Source organism: Poecilia formosa, unplaced genomic scaffold, assembly GCF_000485575.1.
Source record: "Poecilia formosa unplaced genomic scaffold, Poecilia_formosa-5.1.2 Scaffold175, whole genome shotgun sequence".
NCBI lineage: Eukaryota > Metazoa > Chordata > Actinopteri > Cyprinodontiformes > Poeciliidae > Poecilia > Poecilia formosa.
Genome location: NW_006800114.1, coordinates 1,172,498 through 1,196,319, shown reverse-complemented (window position 1 = coordinate 1,196,319; position 23,822 = coordinate 1,172,498). Strand labels below are relative to the sequence as shown.

The 23,822-nt window shown below is 40.2% G+C and overlaps 2 protein-coding genes across 2 annotated transcripts in view; both read right to left on the bottom strand.

Moving 5' to 3' along the window:
- Positions 1 to 48: 48 nt before the first annotated feature.
- On the bottom strand, positions 49 to 6,405 carry LOC103147191 (kelch-like protein 41b). The gene is made up of 6 exons (XM_007565421.2): positions 5,025 to 6,405; positions 4,019 to 4,176; positions 3,532 to 3,639; positions 2,316 to 2,501; positions 1,541 to 1,687; positions 49 to 487 (listed from the first exon to the last, which is right to left on the bottom strand). Exons 1-6 carry the CDS (start codon positions 6,132 to 6,134, stop codon positions 376 to 378), a joined length of 1,821 nt encoding a protein of 606 aa, XP_007565483.1. The 5' UTR covers positions 6,135 to 6,405; the 3' UTR covers positions 49 to 375.
- A 734-nt stretch (positions 6,406 to 7,139) lies between these two features.
- The window catches only part of LOC103147190 (collagen alpha-1(XXVIII) chain-like), a 34,234-nt gene continuing 17,551 nt past the window's right edge, over positions 7,140 to 23,822 (bottom strand). Inside the window, exons 15-36 of the mRNA XM_007565420.2 lie at positions 22,999 to 23,067; positions 22,374 to 22,442; positions 22,126 to 22,194; positions 21,747 to 21,815; positions 21,112 to 21,183; positions 20,965 to 21,033; positions 20,147 to 20,218; positions 19,960 to 20,028; positions 18,391 to 18,459; positions 18,081 to 18,149; positions 17,583 to 17,651; positions 16,674 to 16,742; positions 14,750 to 14,818; positions 14,578 to 14,646; positions 14,408 to 14,488; positions 14,176 to 14,211; positions 14,049 to 14,085; positions 13,327 to 13,884; positions 10,597 to 10,832; positions 10,298 to 10,508; positions 9,449 to 9,643; positions 7,140 to 9,353 (exon numbers count right to left, since the gene is read on the bottom strand). Of these exons, the coding sequence (XP_007565482.1) occupies positions 9,346 to 9,353; positions 9,449 to 9,643; positions 10,298 to 10,508; positions 10,597 to 10,832; positions 13,327 to 13,884; positions 14,049 to 14,085; positions 14,176 to 14,211; positions 14,408 to 14,488; positions 14,578 to 14,646; positions 14,750 to 14,818; positions 16,674 to 16,742; positions 17,583 to 17,651; positions 18,081 to 18,149; positions 18,391 to 18,459; positions 19,960 to 20,028; positions 20,147 to 20,218; positions 20,965 to 21,033; positions 21,112 to 21,183; positions 21,747 to 21,815; positions 22,126 to 22,194; positions 22,374 to 22,442; positions 22,999 to 23,067 (2,334 nt within the window). The 3' untranslated portion in view covers positions 7,140 to 9,345. The remainder of the gene's footprint in view (positions 9,354 to 9,448; positions 9,644 to 10,297; positions 10,509 to 10,596; positions 10,833 to 13,326; positions 13,885 to 14,048; positions 14,086 to 14,175; positions 14,212 to 14,407; positions 14,489 to 14,577; positions 14,647 to 14,749; positions 14,819 to 16,673; positions 16,743 to 17,582; positions 17,652 to 18,080; positions 18,150 to 18,390; positions 18,460 to 19,959; positions 20,029 to 20,146; positions 20,219 to 20,964; positions 21,034 to 21,111; positions 21,184 to 21,746; positions 21,816 to 22,125; positions 22,195 to 22,373; positions 22,443 to 22,998; positions 23,068 to 23,822) is intronic.

Below are 23,822 nucleotides of genomic sequence, written 5' to 3'. Positions count from 1 at the left end.
AAGCACAAGAAAGGAAAAAAGAAAAAAAGCAAAGGCAGAGGCAGAAAGGAGAAGTTACTTCTTTTATTTTTTACAAAAGACGAGCTAAAATTGTGTAAACAGAGATTTGGAGATCCAACTAAATTGTGACTCCTTTTTTTAAAATGCTGAGGGGATGAGGTGTCTTTGAAGCAGCAGCTAAAGGGAGCTTTCGATGTACAGATAAAAATCATCTGAGTTCAGAGGAAAAAAAAAAAAATGTCAAAGATCAACCCCAGCGCCTTAGAAGCATTTCACAGAAGGAGGAGGAAGAGGAGGAGGGAGAGAAGAAGGAGGAGGAGAGGGCCTTTGGAAGCTGTTAAATAGACGGGGCCCTGAGACGGAAAATGGTTCTGTCTACAACTTGGGCATCCTGGCGGCATTGAGGCGGACAGACACGCAGGAGGAGCCTGCTGCATAGCGCATCTCCCTCAGCATGCCGCTCCACTGCTTCTTGTCGTCCTCATACCTGATAGGAAGAGGAGAAGAGTCGCAAATGAAAACAAGTACAGTATTAAAAAAAAGGGGGGGATTTTGGAGTGTATTTCTTATTCGCAATACTAATAATTGAAATTTAAATGAAGCAAGTCAGTTTGGAAAGCTAATGGATAATAGTAGCTAACTTTTAGCATCTCTTTGATTCAGTGTTATAATGTTATAATTCATCAATAATAAGGCAGGATTTGAAGAGCATATTTATCTAAATGGTAAAAGTGAGGAACCTGCTTTTGGAAAAGTTTCGTTGTTGGACACAAATTTAAGTTTGTATCCCACTTTAGCTAGCTTAGCGATAGTGCTAAGGCTAATGTGAAATATGCTAGCAGGGGCAGCATTTAACCAAGTGAATATATAATATTTAAAATCAAGAATGTAAAGTATGGAACATAAATACGCAATTAGCATTTTCGTTGGTTTTCAAAGTAGGTAAGACATTTTAAAACTTAGATATAGTAATCACATGTTGGACTGTTTTCTTGATAGAAAAGGCAATTTTATTGGGAATATATAATGAATAATTGGTTGGTCACTTTTGCTACAAATAGTAAAACATGGAAGTAAACACAGCTAAAGAAAACTCATCTCTCCACCACTGCTAAAACAAATGTTCCTTTAAAATTAATTTCTGGTTGAGAATTACATATAAAAAAGGCTTTAAACAGAGAGGTACGACATACAGCTGATTGATAATGACAAACAGGAAGTCAACAGACAGACCTCAAAGATGACACCTGTTGTTTGTGAGCACAAAGTTTGTCAGGCAAGAAAAAAACAAATACTTTACAAATAAGCTGCAGCAGGATGTGTTTACAAGTGATGTTTTGTTCAAAAAACATAGTATTTTAAGATGTCTTCCATCCACTATGTGAGTGGAATTAGCTTCAAGTGCTAATTTAGTGTCAGACATGCTATGACAGACATAATGTAATAGTATTATTAACAGTGTAGATTAGTGACCCTCAAAATTGATTCATTTCTTCTTATCGAAACAGTTGGTTTAATCAATCTTTTTCTGAGGACTTACTGCCAGACATCGGTGACCTCTGTGGGAGCCACCTCCTTGTTCTCCATCTGAACCATGGCGAAGCCGCCCACGGCGTACAGCAGGCCGCCGGTGCTCACCAGGTTGATGGAGCTCCTCTCCTGGGGGAACTCCGTGAAGGGTTCCCACCTGCGGAGACACGGCACACCGGAATAGGCTCAGGATCGTCAACACTGCTGGCACACACCTGTTTCTGCACTGTTCAATGGATGTGGTTCGGCGTAGAAAACACTGACAAACCTAATAACTTTATTTTCTTTTTCATGCCCAGATATGCAAGCAGATTGTGCTATTTTGTAATTGGACTAATAATAATAATAATAATAATAATAATAATAATAATAATAATAATAATAATAAAAAGCTAAAGTAAAATTTACGCTTTTTATGTACATCCCAGCATTATCAATGCAGCAAAACTAGCCACAACAGAAAACTAGCAAAGAAGCAGTTGAAAACTGAAATAGACTTTCTCTTTAAAAGATATGTGATTATTAAAATACGTTCATTTTGTTTAACTGTATGGCTACAAATTAGGCAAATAAATATGTATTTAAAAGTTTAAGATATCGATTATGTTGAGGGGAATTGCTTTGATATTGGTGATTACAGCTGGCAAAAAAGGAATGATTAGGACATGTTCGCAGAATATGTAGCTCTGTGAAAAGATAAAGTATAACCACCTTTATTAGTTGGAAGAAAACGATGCTAAAAAAATCAGCAAAAAAGTCATGGACATTCTGTGAGCTGAACGTACTTGTTCGTTGTGAAGTCGTAGGCCTCACATGAGGCGGTGAGGCCCTCCTCGTTCACTCCGCCGGCCACCACGATCTTTCCCTTGTGGATGACGGCTCCGAACATGGCTCTGGGTGTCTTCATGGCCGCCATCTCCCTCCACTCAGACTGCTTGTGGTTGTACACAAACACTTTGTTGAGCGCTTTGCTGCAGGGGGAAGGGGGGGGTGGCGGGTTATTGATAGTCAAAATGTGTCAAAGATCAGCTAGAAATGTTTTTTTTCACATCAAACATCTTTTTTTTTCCCCCTTCAACTAGGCACCGACAAACAAAGAAAACCTCTGAAAGAAAGAAAAATTGTAACGTAGAAGCCTAACAATAAAATAAAGTGTCATTTTGGACTGTTGGTACTTGAATTACTTAAAGAAATGACTTAAAATATTAATTTGAATGTAACAGGAAGATAATGTCAACCGCTAACGTTTTGTCACATTACACCCACCAACTTGGATGTGTCTTTAGATTTTATGTGGCAGGCTGACAAAATATCACATAATTGTGAATTAGAAAGGAATTGTTTTTATATATGAAATTATAATTCAGCATGTTCTGCCACAAATTAAATCCACTTTGTGGAAATTCAGCAAATATGGTAGCAGCAGCAGCATGCTACAGGGATAAACACTGTAAATACACCATTTATTAATGCAGTGTGTAATGTAGAGGGGTTTTAGATAGGGGGAAAATAAGCTAATACTTTTATTTTCATCAAAAAATTTGACATTTTGTTAAGTTCACTTCAAATGTGTATTTTATCAGTTAAATGTTTGATTCTTTTGTCTAGCAGCTCAGTTTTCCTCTCCATGTGGTAACTGGCAGCTGAAATCGCTGGACTATTATTAGTCTCAGCCTTTAATTCAAGTGAGTTTATTAGCCGTGGCATCATCGTTCCTGGAAAACAAGGGTGATTTGTGCGCCAGTTCTGTGGAAATAAACAGTAGTTATGTTATACCTGTAAAAAAAAAAAAAAGGTCAGGTCAGGATTTTCCCGTTATTGTTGTGTGTTTGAAAACCCTGGACTGTGGTTCTGTAATCATGGTCTGAGATGTGCATCCTGCAGTTTTCCCGGCTTGCAGCATGATGGATCAGGAACAGCAGCTGTTCACGGCGTTAGCGCGGACACACACACACACACACACACACACACACACACACACACACACACACACACACTCACTTGTCATCTGTTTTTCCTCCGATGCAGTAGATCAGTCCTTTGTGTGACACGACGGCGTGGCCGTGAATCTTCAGAGGAAGCTTTTTCGTTTCGGTCCATTTCATCTTCCTAAAGAATGCCACATGTGTGGAAATATTAAAATATGGTGCAACATTCGGGCATATTTCTATCCTGAGTTTAAACAACACTTGAGTTATAGCATTGAATCCTAAGTTTTGTTTTTACACAATCATTTACACGTTATAAATTTGCATGTGCCGATCACGGCAAAGCTCATTAGAGAACGTGAGACTAAATAAAAAACATATTTATACATATGGATTTATTTACACTTTCTTTTTTAGCACTAAGAGAGTTGTTTATTTTTCTGAAGTTAATTATCACCTGAAAAAGTGTGCATGAAGTGAGAGACAGAGTCAGGGAGGCTGGGGGGAACAAATGTGAGAAGAAGGCGTAGCATGAAAAGAAAAAAAGTAATACCACTAACTCAACATCGTAGCACATCACGGTGTCCAGCGACTCATTGGTCTGGAGGTCCTTTCCAGCTACAGCGAACAGCAGGTTCTGACTCTCACCGATGTTGAAAAGGCATCGTGGAGAAGGCATGGGTGGCATGGCAACCCACTCAGATGTGAGGGGATCAAACTAAGGTGTGAATAAATGACACAATAAAAAAAGGACCCTTATATGTATTGGTTACTGTGAAGAAATAAGCGTAAAAGACAACATAGATTTCACTGGAAACCTTCTGTTTACTGAAAAGGTATTTGTTTTTTGAGTTCTTTAAAAAGCCAAAAGGGACTAAGTTAGATTAACAATAACACTTTCTAATTAGATTGTCATGCAAGATAATGGTATGTGTCATTTGCAGAAAACATATTTCAAAAACACTGAAAATATTTATTACAATTGAAAATAAAATGCTCTTGTTAAGAGCTTAAAATCAGAAAGTAGCTACAACAGACAACAACCTTTACTTTGTCTATCTAATATGAGGCTATAGGTAGCTAGAGAGAAGATATCTTCGATAAGTGCTTAGGTGGACAAAAAGAATAAATTGTACCGCAGCGAGCCAAACCAAATTAATCTTAATTTAAAAGCTGATTTTCTGATTTGTATCCCAAATTTAACCCAAGGTGTACTTGTCCTTAAAATGTATTCAAATTGAATACATTGAGCATGTCTTCAAGAATGGCAACATTCTTGAAGTCATGCTCAATGTATTCAAGAATGTTTGATTCTTGTTGTCATTCTCGAAGACATGCTAAAGGTATCTTCTGGTTCTGTGCCTGCAGTGTTTCTCAAGCTATGCTAGACATACCATTTCATGATTCTAGCAGTTAACAGAATAGGCGTGGTAATAATCATTAAAAAAAAAAATCTTCCCAAGGAAGCCATTGTAAGAGTCTTTCTGAAATGGACATTGTGTGAATTTACCCAACTGAAGGATAAATGGCCCAACAACTTATTTGGGTGATTCAGGAGATGCTCACCAAGTAGAAGTAGCATTGCAAAGGCACGTCCTTGTTATCCTCATCCACAAACAGTCCTCCAATGATGTAGAGCTGATTCTGTTGCGTCACCAAGCTAACGTGGTTACGGGGGACCTGCTCTGACATAGCAGCAAGGAAGCATTCGTTCTCATTGACGTCATACGCCACCGCTGCTGTGTCATTGATCATCAAGACGAAGTCGCGAGCAAACATGCCATGTCTGCGGTCATCATTGAGGAAACCAGGGAATGGGCTGTCTTCTTCCTCGCCTTCCTTGCCTGCTCCCTCCTCACCCTCTTTCTTCACAGGTTTGTCGGGAAGTTTCCCCTTGAAGGCATCCTTGATGACCTGCATCATCTTCTGGAGTTCCGGGTCAGCTTTAATGATCTCGTCATTCTCCACTTTTTCTTTGAAGTACTTCTCCGGCATCAGTCGGAAGCGGATGCAGTTGAAGGCATCCTTCAGGACCTTAACACGTTTCTCTTTGTCGTGGCGGGCCCAGGCCATTACCGCCTCAAACACCAGCTCCTCTTTCTCAACGTTCAACAAGTCCCCTCCTATGACGGCGAACAGTTCATGGGCCGCAAGCTTGAGGAATTCCTCATCCTTGTGGAGAAGCTCAAAGCGATCTGCGATGTAATTCCGTGCCGCAACGGCGAGTCTGGGACAGCTGAGGACCAGGCCCATCCTGAAGATGGCCATACAGTTACCCAGCGAGAGTTTCTTCTGAAGATAATTGACGCAGACTGTGAAGACAGAAGGGATTTGGAATCTGTTTGCCACAGCAATGATATCCTGCACATTGTCATCAGTGAGGTCAATCTCAGCCGAGTAGAGGTACTGGATAATCATGTCCAGGACAGAGGGGTTGATGTCATCTAGGACTACCTCTTTGGTGTTTTCCACCTCCTTTCCATCCTCAGTGAAGAAGATATCCCTGAAGTAAGGGCTGCAAGCGGCCATGATTAGCCGATGGCATGGGAAACTGCGGTCGCCCACTTTCAGGGTACAGTCCACAAACTTGTTCTCATTGAGAAGCTCCTTCAGCCCGTCTTGGAGGAGAGTGCTCTGAAACAGCCGCAGCTCCTCCTTGATGGCGTTGGGGTCCATAGCTTGGTCAAAGAGGGGTAAGGGCACCAAAACAAAAGTGTCTGTGAACAACGGAAGGAGATGGTCGCCAAAGGTCCTTTTGGCAGTAAGTCCTGGCTGGAAAAGGCTGAGCAGAGAAAGGGTTCCTGGTGTGAAGACCGAGCAATTCAATCCACCCCCCTCTAAATATAGCTCTCTCTAACCCCAGCATGCTTCAGTGGAATCTCAATGGGCCAAATCAGAGAACAGCCCCAGCATTGGACTCCAGCACCTGCCGCTGCAGACTGAAAGTAGCAACTGCTGGGATATTTGGCTGGAGACACGCCACCATGATTCAGCTCCCAGAGTGTCATGTGGTCCATTTACAGCAAAGACAATGCTGTCAAAGCCCCCTAAATAGCTCCCGTATAGCTAAAGTTACACATGAGTGAGAGGATATTCAGAGCACTGGCTGTCATATTCAAAAATATGTGCTGTTCTTTAGACGTCAATTTATTTTCCAGTCCGCATGGAGTTTAAAATCACCTACGAAGTGACCCCAGACACCTCAAGAGTAGAGATTTCACTTCAAAAGGAATAAGTAATCACAGCACTACTCTATATGAGATAAGATCTGTCTCTTACAGTCTTCCACTGCTTCCCAATTTTTCAAATTACAGTAAATGGTTTGACTGTTAACCTTTTCAACTGTAATACAGTGATTAACATTTCACATGATCTAATTAGCTCCAATCCTGTTATAAGTTGCATTACACGTTGTCCACATCCACAATCCGGAAAAAAATATTTGTTCATGAAAGGTTTTGTTTATCATAACACGTGATTTCCTCATTATCCGCATGTTGCCTTCGCTTTGTTTTCTTGTTACCCATCTTAGCGTTAATTAGCAGACACTGGAGAGACACACTGAGCTATAATTGGACCTAAAAAGTTTCTAGTGTGGCAGCTGTGAGCAAAAACAGGTGAGAGTCACACAAACAAGTGGCAATTTCCACAAATCAGCAAGATGAGTTTATTTTCTTTTTTTCTCCTGTGTGCATGTCTCAAAACAACGCAGTCGGAGATTTTCATTTTAGAATCAGAAACATGTTTCCTTTCGTTGCTGACATAAATGACGTCCGGGTGCTTGCAGCCACGTCTTCCCTGTGAAATGGTAATAAATGCCATAAATTAATGTGTCTGGATCGATAGATGCTTATTTGATTCGGTCTTATTTCTGCAGCCTGATGATGAAGTTTGAAGAGGCCGTGGAGTTGGGCAACATTTCTCGGGCACTAAAGATAGATCAGACTGCGCCACATGTCGAGGAGTCGCTAAAATGTAATTTAAGCAGAAGGGGAGAGAGCTGATGTGCGTAAGAGAGCTCTGCTGCTTCCTTAAAGCTACAGTGATATTTAGGAAAAATTAGATTGTGTTGCACTTTACACTGATTTGAAAAAGTATTCACACAGTTTCCATGTGTTTAACAGGGATTTTGTATGACAGAAAGTTGTACATTTTAATTTGTAACGTGGAAGGAATTAGATGGTTTTCAGTTTATTGGCTCCAGCTCCGTCAGATTAAACGTAGATCTTTAATTGAATTTCAATCAGGACTTTGACTAGGCCATTGTAACACATGAATGTGCTTTGATCTAAATTATTTCATTGCATATTTAAGTGAAAAAACTAAATTCTCATTATTTTAAATGTAAAGGCCATTGTTGCAGGAAGGGTGGATGTTATATTAATATGAATTTTAATCACAAAATTCATTCCGCCACCTGAAATATTAATCATTAATGAGCATTTCACATATTGTAATTAATATCTGATTTATTTCAATGGTTGACACTTGTAACCAAACATTACACAGTACAGTAAAGTATGCATTTCTGCGTTCAGTACATCTGGGTATTACAAAAACAACACAGCCTACTACTGAACTTGAAGCTTCAAATTCAGAGGCATGAGCACATGTTGCCCAGTAGAGGGCGATATGTGCGTCAGTTTAACCCTTTACCTCAAGTGGAAGAAAGGATGAAGAAAAACTAAAAATGTCACATTTTATATTATCAAAAACAAACAATTGTACACAATTATTTCACAAAGAGAAAGTTATTTATAATGTTTGAACGTCAGTGAAAAAGTCTTCAACCGTCTCATGTTCTTTTAGTTTGCCATGAGTTTTAAAAGATTTTGCTTTAGATTATTATTTTTTTAGTTAAAGTTATGAACTAGATTAATGTAAAATATTTTACTCTGTAATGCAGAAGCTCAGAATTTGAGTCTCGAAGGAGGAGCTACGTCCAACCGGGTGTTTTATACAGCTGAACAGTTGCCATGGGAGACTACAGGCTCTCTCAAACACGCATGAAAGAATCAAAGCATCACTCCAGGTGTGTTTTTGATAAGGGAATAACATCCTAACATCGTGTAAAGCTGCAAAAAGTTGATTTTACATAATACTGTCTCTTTAATACATGTTTTAATTTAAGTTCTGCATTCGGTTTTGTGTGGACAAAACAAATGGTTCCTGTGTAACTTGCTAAAGGGCATACATTCAAACATTAATGTGGATTGAATTTATATGTATACTTACATAGGGTGAAAGAGGATCCAAAATTTTAGCAAATTTGCACACCAAGTTTTAGTTTTTTAAAATTAACACCACCCCCCCCCAAAAAAAAGAAAAAAAAAAAAAACAGCATTCAAATGTGTACTAAAGTGTTTTTTTCTAGATCTTAGTGATATGTGAATCAGCGTAATGTGGCTTAAAAGACTGAAAATGCAAACCTCACCTACTGCCTCTGACTGTGAGAACTTAAATAGAAGTACTTACAGATAGCTTGGCTTTACACCGTACTGATTCACTGATGCTGCTTGTTAAGTTGCAGAGCTATGATTGTCCACGTTGTGCAAACAGTTTGGTTTTTTTCCACTATCTTCACAGCACTCACTGAGTATGAGGGGGGAAAAAAACGTAATGAAGTGTAGGTGAGAGCTTGTCTGTACACCTGAGTAGAAATGATCACCAAGAAAACAACAAAAAAACATGAAAATGTCTATAACACTTTTTTTTTTACAAAATTATTTTTGTGATAAGTTGTAAAATATCACACACACACACACACACACACAAAACTGGTGTGTGTGGGTTTTGCCTGAGAAAGTTTGACCCAACTTTCTGCAATCTGGTGGAAAATTGAAGAAGAAGAAGAAGAAGAAGAAGAAGAAGAAGAAGATGCCTTCGCTCAGCCTCCTGAAGAAAACACAACATGCAGGAAAGTTAACAGCTCAAAACTTGAAATCTGAGGTAACATTTTAACAAAAATAAGAACATAAAAGGAGGAGCACCTGCGACTCTGGAGACCACACATGTTCTCTTACACTCATCCTCAGTGTCGAAGCGGTTCCCGTTGCCGCCGCAGCCTCCGTACCAGAACTGGGCGCAAGCGTTGGCCTGCTTGTCGTAGTACCAGCGAATGTTATATTCTCGACATGTTCCCTGGTCCAGAACCAGCTCGCAGCGAGGGTCCAGGGGTACGGTCTCTGTGGGAAAACGTCACGCGATAAGAGGTAAAACACACACACGTACACACGTGGAAAAAAAGAAAAAAAAAAAAAAAAAAAGAGAGAGAGAAAAAAAAGAGATGGCTGCGGTAGAAATCCACCCCCAGAGTGACCATTTCCGCTCCGGTTCTTCAGGAAGGAGCTGGTTCCACAATAATAGCCGCAGTACTTCAAAAATAATTGGCCTCGCTGTTCCTCGCTTCGCTGCACGCGCAGCATGAACGATACATCAAGCGAAGCTGTGTCCTTTCTGCCACCGGCTCACTAAAACACACACCGGCCCGCTGCTTTACAGGAGATTCTAATCATGTCGCCGCACCGCAGGAGGTCCGGCATCCCCCGTAATGATTCTGACTAACTGTCAGAGGTGGAGGGTTTTAACGTTGTGTTATTAGCAGTTGTTGCTGCTTCGCTTTGCATGCGATTATCTCAGCTGTGGCTGCATGGAGGGAATTCTACATTTCACTTCAGGTCTGCCCAGTAAAGACTGAAAAATTGGTGTATTAAAAAAAATTAAAATTTCTTAGATTTGTCTAAAAGATTTTTTGGTGGAAATGTACTCCCTAATTCTGAGTTTGAAGTCAGATTTCAGAAAGGAAATTCAAAATTCTGAGCTTAAGGGAGTCTTTGTACCTTTGGGCAGAGCTGGCCTCGGCGGGGGAACGTACGGCACAGAAACGCCTGAGGATGATATGCTTATGTTTGTAGAAGATGAAGATGAGGAAGATGAGCCCCCTCTGGCAGGAGGCGGAGTCTTGTAGTCGGAGGTGCCGCGGTTAAACGTGTCCCCGCGTTCTCTTCCTGAGGAGGTTATCACCGTGGTTACACGCTGCCCTCCTCCACCCTGAGCACAAAGAAAGAAAAAAAACAGATCACAGAGTTTATAGAGCTTTAATAATATCCGTGTTTGTTTATTACACTGAGTTCCGTACATGAACAGTGCTGGATCCTTTACTGCCATGGCTGTTGGTGCCAGCACCAGCCTGCTGGCCGCTGAGATGGTCCTGCTGAGTTACGGGCCTGTAACCATAGCCACCGGTGGCGTAGCTCCCAGTGATCCTGTTGCCGTTGTAGCCGTTGTTTCCGTTGTAGCCGTTTGTTATCCGGTTGTATATCAGGGCCCCGTTTTCGTCCTCACAGAACTGACTGACCAGCTTGGACTCGAGAGCTGAAGAAGCAAAACACATGGAGAAGAGGATGATGAAGGAGCGCTTCCAAGTCTGTCAGATGAGCTTCGGCGAATTCATATCGTCACTGTGGAATGTTACATAAGCATGACTTTTTGAGTTGGAAAGACACGATCATTTATCAGTAAAATACTGTTCAGGAAAAGTTCTTTCAGGCTGTTTGTTGTTTTCTGTTTGGGCTTCAAATTCTTGGAATACATTATAATCAAGAATATAATATAAGAAATAATAGGAAATATTCAGAAACATCACTTTAGTCAGTTGTGTCCAATTTTTTTGCCATTCTGAACAAAACAATGTCAATTTGAGAAGACTGAAGGGCCACATCTTTTTAAAATTAAAACTGGAAGGATTTATTTTGTATCGTTTTCTTCACTTCAGTGATACACTAAATAGACAATATTTTAATAAAACAAAGTACTGAAATTGTTGTAGAAAAGGAATCTGTAAATAATTATCAATACACAATATAAGCAGCATCTTGCAGCGTTGCTGTTTCAAATGATAGGTAAATATTTTTTACTACTTCTTTTTATGCTTTATTGTCCTGATTTTTTAAATCTCTTCCATCAATCTGCTAAGGACTGCAGAGGAAAATCTGGCATGTTTACGTGATGTATTCATGTATTCAATATGACAAATAAAATTAATAAATTCACATATCCTGGGGCAAACAAAAAAAATGAGCTGAATAATATTTTTATTAGTTTTATGCTCAAACATTAGCTGGTTAGCAGTATTTCGTATAAAAAAATTTCACTTTCAAAGCCACAGTAATGTCCGTCGTGCCCAGAGAAAGTGCCAAAACGACTGAAATTATTTGCTGCTGCAAGGAAATCAAGGCACGCAGCTCCACCCCTCCCCCACTTGTTACTAGAACACCAGCCAGCTGGCTGGGAAAAAGTTACAGAGCCATCAAAGAATAATACCGTAAATATAAAATAGCCTAAAGCTCTTGGCGGGTGACCATCTGGGGAGGAGGATGGTTTGGGTTTGTGTTAGCCTTAGCATAAAACATTGCTCTCTGGCTACATTCATGCTTCCACAAACACAGCCTCCGTCGTTCACCGCTGCCAACGGTGGACAGCAGAGCCAACTGAAGGCTTGATCCCTTCACTGAGCCACAACAGGACAGTTTATCCAGCAAATCATGTAGGACGACTTCTATCGCTACTGTTTTGACACTCAAGTCTGTACAAAGTAAAGCAATTTTTTTACACTTTTAGCTTTAGGATTAACTAGATTACTTAATTCTAAACTTTATCAAAATCGTATAAAATAACAAAACCCATAAAAGACAGAGATAGCATTTTATTTGCACTTCTCTCACTTTGTTTTTGTAAGTAAGCATGTCAATGTTAGCAGAAAATGCAGAGAAATTCCAGGGTTTTTAGCTAGCATTGCTTACATTCATTAGTTTGATCAACAAGCACAACAGTTGCAACACTATTGGCACAAAGATAAAAAGATAGTTGAGCTAACCCTAAAGCACTAAGAATAAATATGAGTTCCGCTAACGCTAATGGACCTTACCAACACGGTAATTGACAGAAGCTAATGCTAAAGTGCTAACTTGAGTTCAAATAATATCTGCCCTTGAAACACTGCAACCCTTGAGCACATAATAAATATTATATTTTACATGTTCTGTAATGCCTCTAGATATTGTATTTATGTTTATATCTTGTTTTATTATGTTACTGTACGTTTCTTGTTTGGAATTAAGCTACAAAAAAAGAACATAAAGAAACTGCTGTGTAAACAGTGTTTACCCACTTCAAAATAAGAGCACGGATATAAAAGTATATATAACTACTTGGGTTTTTATTTTGGTCTTTGAATAATCCTCCTCTGGAGGAAGTCACAAATCAGAAACCAAATAAAAATGTATGGGGTAATAAGCTGTGCGCTAATATGGAGTGTGACATAGAGATGAGACACAAAAGGAAGACAGCTGCAGAAGCAGCAGGGACAGGAGTGGAGTGAGAGCAGAAGCACTGCATGGTGGAGCCGTCACTTCGGAGAAATCTGATTCTCAGGAGAGCCTGATCGTGTTGTATCACGAATGTAATTAAAACACTAAATGGTTTTGAAAAGCCTGGAAGAGGATTGTGATAGTTTAAGTGGCACGGTAGGTACAAAGAAACACAAAACAGAAAAGCAGCAAAGAGGGCCATGGTAGGTCTGGAGGAGTTCCACTGCTCAGGTGGAAAACCTGGCAGTTCAAATATTAGTTGAAGACTTAACAAATATAGTATTAGGGATAAGATAAGAAAATAAAAACAAATTTCGAGAATAAAATCATAAAATGATGAGAATAAAATTTAGATTTTATTAGGATAATATAATGCCTTTGCAATAACTAAAAAAACATATATTCTGTTTTTTAGTTATTGTTTTTTTCTTAGTGTGGCTCTAAGTCTCCATCGCAATATTTAAATATTTCTTTGTAAAAAAAAAAAAAAGGAAAATCACCTGGCAAAGTGTTGAAGTCATCGATCAGGAACATATGCTCGCTGTCCGGGTCCGACGCAATCAGGTTCAGCTCTTTCAGGAAGTCGGCCTGCGTTGGATCCGACGTGTTCACAATCCCCAGGGCGAACATCTCGATGTTGGCAGCGTGGGCTTCCCGCACGGCTATGTCCAGCTTGACTGGCTCCCGTTTGTCCGTCTGCCCATCAGTAATCACGATGGCCACCTTGCTGACGCCGATGCGGGAGCTATAGAAGGCCTCCTGTGTGGCTCTCCGGATGGCTGTGCCGGTGTAGGTGCCCTCACCCATGTACGGGATGTTCCTGATGGCCTCCTTGATGTCCTCTTTGGTGTTGTAGCGGGCCAAGTTGAACACCAATTTGACCTCCAAGCTGTACAATATCAAACCGATCCTTGTGGCGTTGCGGCCTACCGTGACCCGATCCACCAGGGTGGTCACGAAACGCTTGATGATCTCAAAGTTATCGGGCCCCACGCTCTCTGAGCTGTCGATGACAAACACCAACTCCATGGGCCTCTCCTTGCACTTGATCCCACATCCTAGAATGAGATCATGGCTGAAATGTCACTTTGACAAGGTTTAGTGGGTGAAATCTGACCTAGCCGTCTGCAGATAAGGCCAGACAGAAGCCAAACCCTCTCCCGTTACGTTTTCGCTGCTAATGCAATACCTTCAACTAGCGAAAGATCAGAAGATACTTTACCACAGATCTCTTTGATCATTCGAATGATGTCCTCTCTCTGAAATTAATACATGGTCAGAACATGAGCTCATAAGTGGCCGTGGTGGTAAATGACTGATGAGAAACAATAGGAAGGAGTGGGACTCACAGTGAGGCCTGCTTCCCCTTTTATGCCCGGAAGACCCTAAGATAAGGATGCAATGAGCTCAATCAGGAAGAAAACTGTCAAAGTGCTGAGAGCACCAAGGTTAACCTATCAGATAAATGCTATCTTAAATAGGAGGAAGCCTTATTTCTACATCATAACCAGAACACAATCAAGTGCTCCAACACATTTCTTTCAGGCTCAATGTAATAGAAAAAATCAAAACATCACTCACAGGTTGCCCCGGGATTCCCGAATCTCCCATTTCTCCCTTGAATCCTTTAAGCCCCCTCTCTCCTGACGAGCCCCGGTCACCCTGACGCATGAATCAAAACAAAACAGTTGCAATGAGCCTTTACAGGTGACCCCCAGATTATCCCGCGAAAGGGCAACATATTGACTGACTTTGGCTCCTGGAAAGCCCTCTCCAGGTACACCTCTGGGTCCTGTCACACCCTGGGCCCCCTGTTCGCCCTGAAGCACAAGCAATGTTCAAACAGTAAGTCACAAGGTCATATTTAACACCTAGATGAAATACATAAAAATATCTCTTAGTCAATTCATAATGACAGCCTACCTTGGGGCCTTGAAGTCCTAGTCCCTGTGGCCCTGTTGGGCCAGGTGGACCTGGTCGCCCAGGGTTACCCTGGAAAAACATCACATCCTGCTACTACTGCCGTACCATATCACTAAAATATGCACATTTATAGTCTGTGAAAGTATAACTTTATTGGTTCAGAAACTCTTTATAAAGTTTGCAACAAAGAAGACAAAAACAAAGATTATTTGAATAAAATAAAAACAGTTTTGGTTGATTTCCTGTCGTTAATCCCAAAATCGTCTTTAGAAAAGGTGAAGATGGGTGGGATTTCAGGGGATTAGAGGGTTGCCGGTTGGCCTTATGTGAAAAAGTAATTTCCTGAATATAATAACTGGTTGTGACATCCCAGGTGGCAAAAACAATAGCAGGCAATGAGTCTTCTAAGTTAATGTAGACATATTTTGGTCTTTGCATAATCCAAGAATGGGCGAATGACTGAATGCAGAGTGAAGCGTTTGGGGTCCTCTGGGGGCCATACAGGCCATTGTCCAGCTGCATAACCCAAATGTGTTTGAGCTTATGGTCACCAATTGACAACAGCCATTCTCCTGCAGGAGTTTCTGCTACAGAGCAGAATTCATGGTTCCATCACTTACAGGAAGACTCTCAGGTCATGAAGTAGCAAAGCTATGGTGTCCCAAATGCAAATACCAAAGCCACAGCACACAAACACATTTCTGTTGTGGAGTTTGTATTCACTTTGTGGATTTACTATGTGTGTTGCGGCAATTGTGTTTGACATGAGACATCTGGGCCACCGTACAAAGCAACCCCAGACTATTACAATATACAATTTCCCCTTTGGAATCAATAAAACACCACCGTGTTTGACTATTAGCTTGATGTCCTTTTTCTCAAGTACTTTATTAGTGTTATGGCACAGGAGACACACCTTTCAAAGAAATCTACTTCTGTCTCGTCAGTCCATAACTTCCTTTAGGGGAACTCCAAGGAAATTTCAGCACTTGGATCTGAATCTCAGATATAGCTATTAAAGTTAGCTTAAAATAAAAACCCATCTTTCCCAGCGTAACTCGTGTCTAACCTCATTTAGTTAGCGTGAACCATGCCTGACATCTGTCATTGTGATGTGCTTCCACACTTTGTTCCGCCTTTGGTAACTTTATCCGAGTCCCTAATTAAATCTTGCCCACTGCAAATGAGTGTGGAAGCACTGTGGCCTGCGGAGGCACCGGTCTGGAGCCCACAGGGGACAAGGGTGGGATCTGTGAGGACAGACGGGGTGTTGTTCAATCAATGCCTGTTAGGACAAGTGTTCCTCATCACACATGTGTCTGTAGAGATTCACACCCTGCTCTCATGGTAGTGCTGTTGGGGGTGATTGTATAAAATACGCTGAACAAATGAACAGGCGGCCGATACGTTTGCATGTGTGATGAAGCGGTGTTGCTCCTTAATGAATACGATGCACAAAGTGAAGATGGGGCTTTTTGCACAGGCTCAAGGTGATAGTTTCACTTTTATCCAATATGTTCTTTACATGTTGTATCTATGTTTGTATCTTGTTCTCTGCTTTCTGTGTTTTATTTTGTTTTTCTTATTTTCTTTTTACTTGTTTGAAACAAAGAGAGGAAACAAAACTGCCAAATTAAAACCTCACACCCAGCTTTTCAAATTTGTATTTGAAATTTAAAATCACTGTATAATTTAACTTCACATTTATGTTTTTTTTTTGTTTGTTTGTTTTTTTGTTGGCCAATCAGATATTTTGAGGTTCATGGTTGAAACGCAGAGAAGGCCAAACCCTAAAATCCTGCTTTCAAGTCATGGTTGCAGGATTTAAATTCAAACTTTGTAATTTCGAAGGTTAGGAGAAAGTTAAAAATGGAAACCCAACGGTTAAATGAAAACAAAGATTTCAAAATGGCTGTGAATCTACCGGAGGTCCCTGGATGCCTTCCCCTGGGGGTCCAGGTAAACCTGGCAGACCTCGGAATCCACTGTCACCCTGAAAAAGTTGTGAAGAACGAGACGCTCAGCAGGAAAACGCAAGTACAGAGGAAAACATTTAATCTGTTTAATAAACTGTAATACAGATTCACCAACATTTTGTGACTCAAATATTGCAGTATTATGTGTGTTATGTCATTTTAGGGAGATTTTTGGCATTACAGAACCTGCAAGAACCTGCTCATAAAACACACCTTCAAAAAAGACAGAACAAAAAGCAAAAGCAGGGAGAGTAAAATTGTACATTTTTATGTTTAATTATAATGAACCAGAGTTTACCATCATTCTTTTACTCTAAATTAGCTCAATTTTTTTAATCAAAGAATCTTTCTAAAAGTGGGAATTTTATTCATATCCACTAAAAAGTGGAGATGCAGCGCAACATTGGCTGGCCACCATACTCGCCCTGGACATAAACTCAAAAGTCCAATGTTTTCCTGATCAGTGAATGCACCATAACAGGATTTTTAAAACAGACAACAGCATTTAGGCCAGTGCTGGTCTCTTTGGTCCTTCCCTATTTCCTGCCTTAGTTGTTTCATTCACAACTTTGAGTACAAAAGAAATCCCTCTGCCACAGGATGTTTGTTAGATTTGTAAACAAATGAATTAATTTGGAGACAAACTTAGTAGACACCTGCAGGACCAAACATTTAGACATTTGGAAACCAGACAGTTCTTAAAGAGAAAATGGAATTGGCTGACCAGAGACTGGAAACTGGCCACAATAAAGATTTCCTGGAGGAATCCTCAATTTTAATGGCTCCAAAAGTTTTTGGGGGGTTTAGGGTTATAAAGGAAGGTTGTTGGTTTCTCTCTGACTCTGACATTTTCTCACCTTTGGTCCCGGGATGCCCACGCCCTCTGGCCCCGGTTCTCCAGGAAGCCCCGGCAGACCAGGAGGACCCTAAACAACCAATCAACAGAATGTTATCCAGCTTTTCTATCCCATTCTCATCTTGTTTACACTTCTACCAATAATGTCAAATCTAGATTTCTACAAAACACTCAGTAAAATATCAGATCTCAACTATTATCTAGGTTTTGGGGGGGAATTTTATTTTATTTTTTTGTAGATGAGGATTTGCCTGACTATAAATCTCGCCTCTTTGTCTCTGTTCTGAGTGTTAGCTGCAGGTTGTGCGGAACATCTTCTGAAACTTTTGGGTAATAAACGTCTAACAGATGGATGGACACTGTTATGTCCGATGAACATAAAGTGTGAAACACTAGAGAGGCCGTATAAAACTGGGTTTAATGTGTGATGAATGGTTCTTTATGTGGAGAATTATAAGCCGATGGATAGAAAATGTTGTGTTTGATTTGGTTTGTTCACCATGGGGCCAGGGTAGCCGTCTCCCTTGGGGCCAAATGGACCTGCGGGGCCCGGGTCACCTCGATCGCCCTAAAACAGAACAAGAACTTCAAATTGTCATACAAAGGATAATATTTAATGCAACAGGTTAGAACAAAATGTTGAACTTCTTCCTGTGGAGTCCAATCGGCTTCCCATTCTCATAATTGATTTTCCAAATACATACTGTTGAGGCATGACGTATTTGTTTATCCAAGCCTATAGTTTTTTTTTTTAATGATTATTTCCATTGTAGTTCAGTTTTAAGCACCAAAAAGAACAAATGTATTACCTTTGGGCCAGGCAGTCCAAAGCCAGTCTCGCCGATTGGACCAGGAGGTCCACCTGGTCCAGGATCGCCCTACGACGTTTTAAGACATAAACTTTTCAGATTAAGTTGGCAAAGATACACACACTACACATTCTCAGCTGTTTTAACTAGGTCCAAATTTCTTGTCTTTCATTATTGTGAAAGAATTGTTAACATTGTTGTTTTTTTTCTTTAAATACAGAAAAATTTGGAAAGTCAGACGTGTAAAAGACATGTAGTGGGATTATATAAGCTTCATTTTCTGCCTACTTCCTTTTCAAACAAATAGTTATTGAATATATATCGTGGCATTTGAATTGTGAATATGTTTGAAATAAATAAACAAAGGAAATGAATCTAAAGTTGTGAAGAAAAAGGAAGAATGTAAATGGACCTAACAGTAGTTACTGTTATGTATAGAGTTGTTACAGTTTTATATTAGAAGTTAGTATGATGAGTGTGCTGTGGTGGCGCATTGGTTAAGCACAACCCACATAAGGAGGCCTAAGTCCTCGACGCAGCTGTCGCAGGTTCGATTCCCGGCCTTGGCGACCTTTGCTGCATGTCTTTCCCCTTCTCTCACTACCTACTTTCCTGTCAATTAACTATCAAATAAAGGCCACTAGAGCCAAAAAAAAAGATCTTTAAAAAAAAAAAGTTAGTATGATGAGTAACCATGTCAACTAAGGGCTTATCTCTATGTAGAAGAAGCTTTTTTCTTTAACTCAGAACATCCATAGGTGATTTGAAGGGATGGAGTGGGGTGTCCACAGTCCTAAAGCTTCACTCGCTCCCCCTTGTGGTCACTCTGGAGTATTTCAAGTGAACTGGAATGAAAACACTCATCAACCTAAGGTAAAAGTCTTAAAACAAATCAAACTAAACCTTTCTTGCTGTAGAACAAATTTGCTTCCGTTTGCCAAATGCCTAGATGATGATCATATGTCAAAAAATAATTTTTTGTAAAGGACACCTACTGCAGCGTTAAGCATCCACACTCATACTTGACTGTGTTATTACTATGTATCATTCTAAAAGTTATTTCATGTTTAATTCTGACATATGCTGGTGTTTAGTTGGGTGTTACTAGCTTAGTGAGTTTGTTGTTTAAAGTATTTTAAGTGTAAGGCTTAATTATGGTTGTAAATAAACAGAAGCAGCTGACATTATTCCTTAAGTGTGTTAGAAAACTTCAGTGCTGCATATTTAGAACCTAAGCCTTACCAAGCAGGAATTTATTTTCTCAATATATCTATTACTATTTTTGCGAATCATGAACCTCACCCTAGTTTTCTTGTGTTTTATTTTTTTTTTTTTAAATAATTTCACAGTTCTCTCCTTATATTGTTCGCTACAGGAACTTGATTTTTTTTTTCTTCAGGGAATAATTCATATTTTCCTCCCTTGAACTATAATGACATCTTTGTGAAATAAGTGATAATTGCTTTCCCTGAAAACGAACTAGGATATAATTATCACCTAAATACAAATTTGAAAATATGCAGGAATTGCAAGTTTGTTTTTTTCAAAGTGAGAACTGAAAGCGCATACTTTGGGTCCGGTGATGAAACGTCCCGGTGGTCCAGCGGAACCGGGCCGTCCCTGTGACCCTGGTTCTCCCTGGTTAGAGATTCATTCAACTGCATTATTAAATCCCAACCTTTAATCAGCATATCAGTCTTTATCATGTCATAGACTGTCTACGGTTTTAGGTAATAACAGCTCAAAGGTTTCCTACCTTTGGTCCAGAGGGTCCAGCTATGCCAGGCGGACCTGTCAACCCTCTTATTCCTCTTTGGCCTTGGTCACCCTGAGCAACAATGTCAGGAACATGGTTGTTTATGGGATATCTATAACCCTATACTCATCATTTATTAATGTACATACAGGTCAACAAATAACCTTTAGTAAGAAATGTCAGACATAATAAAAGAAGTACCAGGGTTTCCCCAAAGGGTAATATAAGCCTGGTGGGTCACCAGGCTTTACTTGCCTTTCCCACCAGGTTAATTGCTGTTTATTTTAAATAAGGTTTTGTATATGCCAGTAACATTGACAACAATAATGGATTAAGCTAGGTTAATCATTGGCACTTTGAGTGAGGGGGTGCGCACCAAGTGTGCCCCTTGGCCAAATTATGATCCCTGCTCAGCCACCTCCAATTTTTGTAACTTTTAATATTTTTTAACACAAAAACATGGTGGGTCACTGGTGGACGGCCCTAGCATGTCTACCACCAGGTTTTCTGGTGAAAACCCTCAATACCACTTGTGTACTTTATGCACGAGGCTTCTTTATTTCAGAGAAAAGGTTCCAGAGTGGAACAAAAACAAGAAAGTGAATATTAAAATGCTAAAAGGTACACAATGAATAAAGGGGAAAAAGATCTTAATTCAATTCCTTTTGATTGCAATAAAATGGCAAAACATTCATGTCCAATATGTTGCTAGGGGCCATGGCCGTTGTAGCATAAGCCAACAATCGTCCACCGACAAGCACATCAAGAAATGACATCATATTGAAAAATATAAGGAAAGAAAGACTTAAACTGTGTACCTTTTCTCCCTGAGTGCCAATCCCCGGCGTGCCTTCTGGACCTCTAAGGCCAACGGCTCCTGGTTCGCCCTAAAGCCACAAACTCAAACATTCAACAAACTTGTCGTTCACTTCTTATAGAGCCCGAGAGGAAATCCATCAAACTACCTTTTGTCCTGGAGCTCCGTCCTCTCCAGGAAGTCCAGGCAAACCTGACAGTCCTGGTGATCCTGGTTCACCCTACAGAAAGGTTTCTGGGTCTTTTAAAGTGTTTGGACTGCTGCAGACGTTAACGCCGTTTTAAACTTAGGCCACATTCACACCAGACAATGACCAAACTATGAAATGAAATACCAGCCAGAATTTGGATAGTCTTTGGAGGTCTTTGAAGACACAAGTTATGTCGAAAACAACACTCTCCTGTATTTTGTAAGGCTGCTAAGAGGCAGATGAAAATACTGGTGCTTCCTCTTTCACAGTAAGGCTGAAACCGATGGTTGGGGAGCAGAAACCTCTCATGTCTCAATCCAGTAGATTGGTAGGAAATATCCAAATCAATTTCTGCTACCTTTGTTGGTAGCACTGTAGTAGAATGGCCATAAACGCAGCAAAAAACAACAACAAAAAAAAACCCCAAACTATTTGGTGTTCAGAGTGCCTTCAGATCAAAATCAGGGTTCCATTTCAGATTCAGAGGAACGGTGGAGCAAATCCAAAAGAACAGAGTGGTCTTGATCCAGAGTGAATGAGACCTTAAATGACTGATTCATGTTGGTTTTTAATTAAAAAGAGCAGCGACACACCTTGGCACCGGGCTCACCAGCTCCTCTTTCTCCTGGAGCCCCCACTTCTCCTGGCAGCCCTTGGTCTCCCTGTGTGAGATAAAGTTCATTGTTTCAATCCTAGAACGATACTGCTTAATGCTGAAAACTGGTACAGTCACCCTCTGTATTATTGACTAAAATGTACTCAATTAACTTAGATTTTATTAAGCTATTACTGAAAATAATTTTTTAATCTTCTCCTTATTTTAAATCAACTAATGCAGTAAAGGAAAACCTAAAAGTCCACAGGTTCTTTATCTCTGTTACAAGCTCTGCCTGATTAACACATATTCTGTGATGTGACAAGTAAATTCACTTTTGACAAAAAATAATGTGTAGGGTTAGGGTCAGGACAAACCTTGGGTCCAGGAAAGCCCTCTCCCGGTTGGCCTCTTATTCCAGGTGGCCCCCTGGGGCCCTCTGTTCCCTGAAAGGAAGATATAAAGAAATTGAAGACGAATGCGATATGAGTTTATTTAAATTTAAGCAAAAAGAAAAACAGGTATCGACATAGAAAATAATCAAATCCGGTTAACTTAAGGCCTAATGAACAATTCAATAAAGAAGTTGCATACATAGCACTTTGCTTAACAACCAGCCACACACCTTTTCTCCTTGGATGCCTAGACCTGGAAGGCCCAGGGGCCCTGGAAACCCTGGAGGGCCAAAATCCCCCTACAGGAATGAAGTTTAAAAAAATAAAAACTGATACCACATACATGCTCATCGTCAGTGAATCACTGTTCAGTTTCAGCTACAACCTTTCATTATGTATAACTTTCGGAAAGTACCCAACTTTATTTGTTCCATACAGATCTAGCTCGGCTTAAAATATTTCTTATGACTTTAGAACCCTGTTTGCAAATCAGTTCAGTGCTTCCAACCCATGTCTACATCTGTGAGTCGTAAGCTCTCCTGACAGATGAGTGTCTGCAACGCATTGCGACAAATAAAAACCTTATTCACACTGAATGCGCCAGTAGAGTGTTAATATTCCCACATTCAACAACCCAAACCATAAAACTGCAGTCCTCCTACACCATTCAAGCTGTAACCTCAATTCATAGCCTGTAGACTGTGACCTCCTATATAACGCCGAGCTCAGTGCATTTATCAGTGGCTCTGGCAACTTTTGGCCTCCTTCACAACAGGGCTTTAGCTTTCTCGCGTTCTCCGCTTTTGTGAAGTCTTTTCAGCACGGCGCCTCATTTATGGCCTCTCTGTACTCTACCTTGTCTCCTTTGATTCCTAGGCCCAGCTGTCCTCTGGGCCCCCGTGGCCCCTCTATGCCTCGCTCGCCCTGTGAAGGCGGACAGAGAAGTTATTGCGTTTTGACTTTTTGAGATATTAGATGTGCTCACAGGAATGGCAAAGCAAGACCGTATGCCACATATCAGCAAAAAAAAGGGGGGTTGGGGGGAACGTCTTTGATAGTTGCTTTCATAAAAGCTACACTCAGACACATAAAAGCTTACCTTCAGTAACCTCTGTAATTTAATATTCACATAGAACATATCGTATGGAACTACGTTTTGTACGTGTGCAGAGGGCAAGTAGAGGATTTATGATATATTTCTGGTTAAAAGCTTTAGATTAAGGTTTCTGATTCCTGAAACAAAGAAGACCATAAATGAAAAAGAAACTCAGACGTTCACAATTTCAATTATCAGTCACCTCAAAGCACCGAGCAACACGGCTAAACAGGTCCAATTCAAACCCACAGGACTTCGGGTCAATACCGTTTTATTCGGCCCGATAAATTCCAATATGGAGAAGTCCGGTTCAATCAAGATGTGATCCAGATGATGTCAGCACCATCAGGTTCTATGTATTAGTGATTTTAAAGTAGAAAATAAATAGGCAATTCTTCTCAATTTACAAAGAGCCATAAGAGTTTTAGAGGTGAACATTAATGGAGTTTTTTATTTTGCTTTTGCAATTCAGATTCACATTATGTTAAAGTGTCCTTAAATTATGTAAAATATATTTTTTTTTTTAGCTGTACATCATGTTGAAATATTATTCCCTCATCAGAAACATATCCAGATGTTGCCT

Bases quoted from the DNA above. Each gene is read 5' to 3' on its own strand.
- LOC103147191 (XM_007565421.2), bottom strand. From the start codon at position 6,134: ATGGACCCCAACGCCATCAAGGAGGAGCTGCGGCTGTTTCAGAGCACT. The intron at 4,177-5,024 runs GTGAGCATCTCC...TTCACACCTTAG, and splicing joins TGCAATGCTACTTCTACTTG to TTTGATCCCCTCACATCTGA. The intron at 3,640-4,018 runs GTTAGTGGTATT...GGCATTCTTTAG, and splicing joins GTGATGTGCTACGATGTTGA to GAAGATGAAATGGACCGAAA.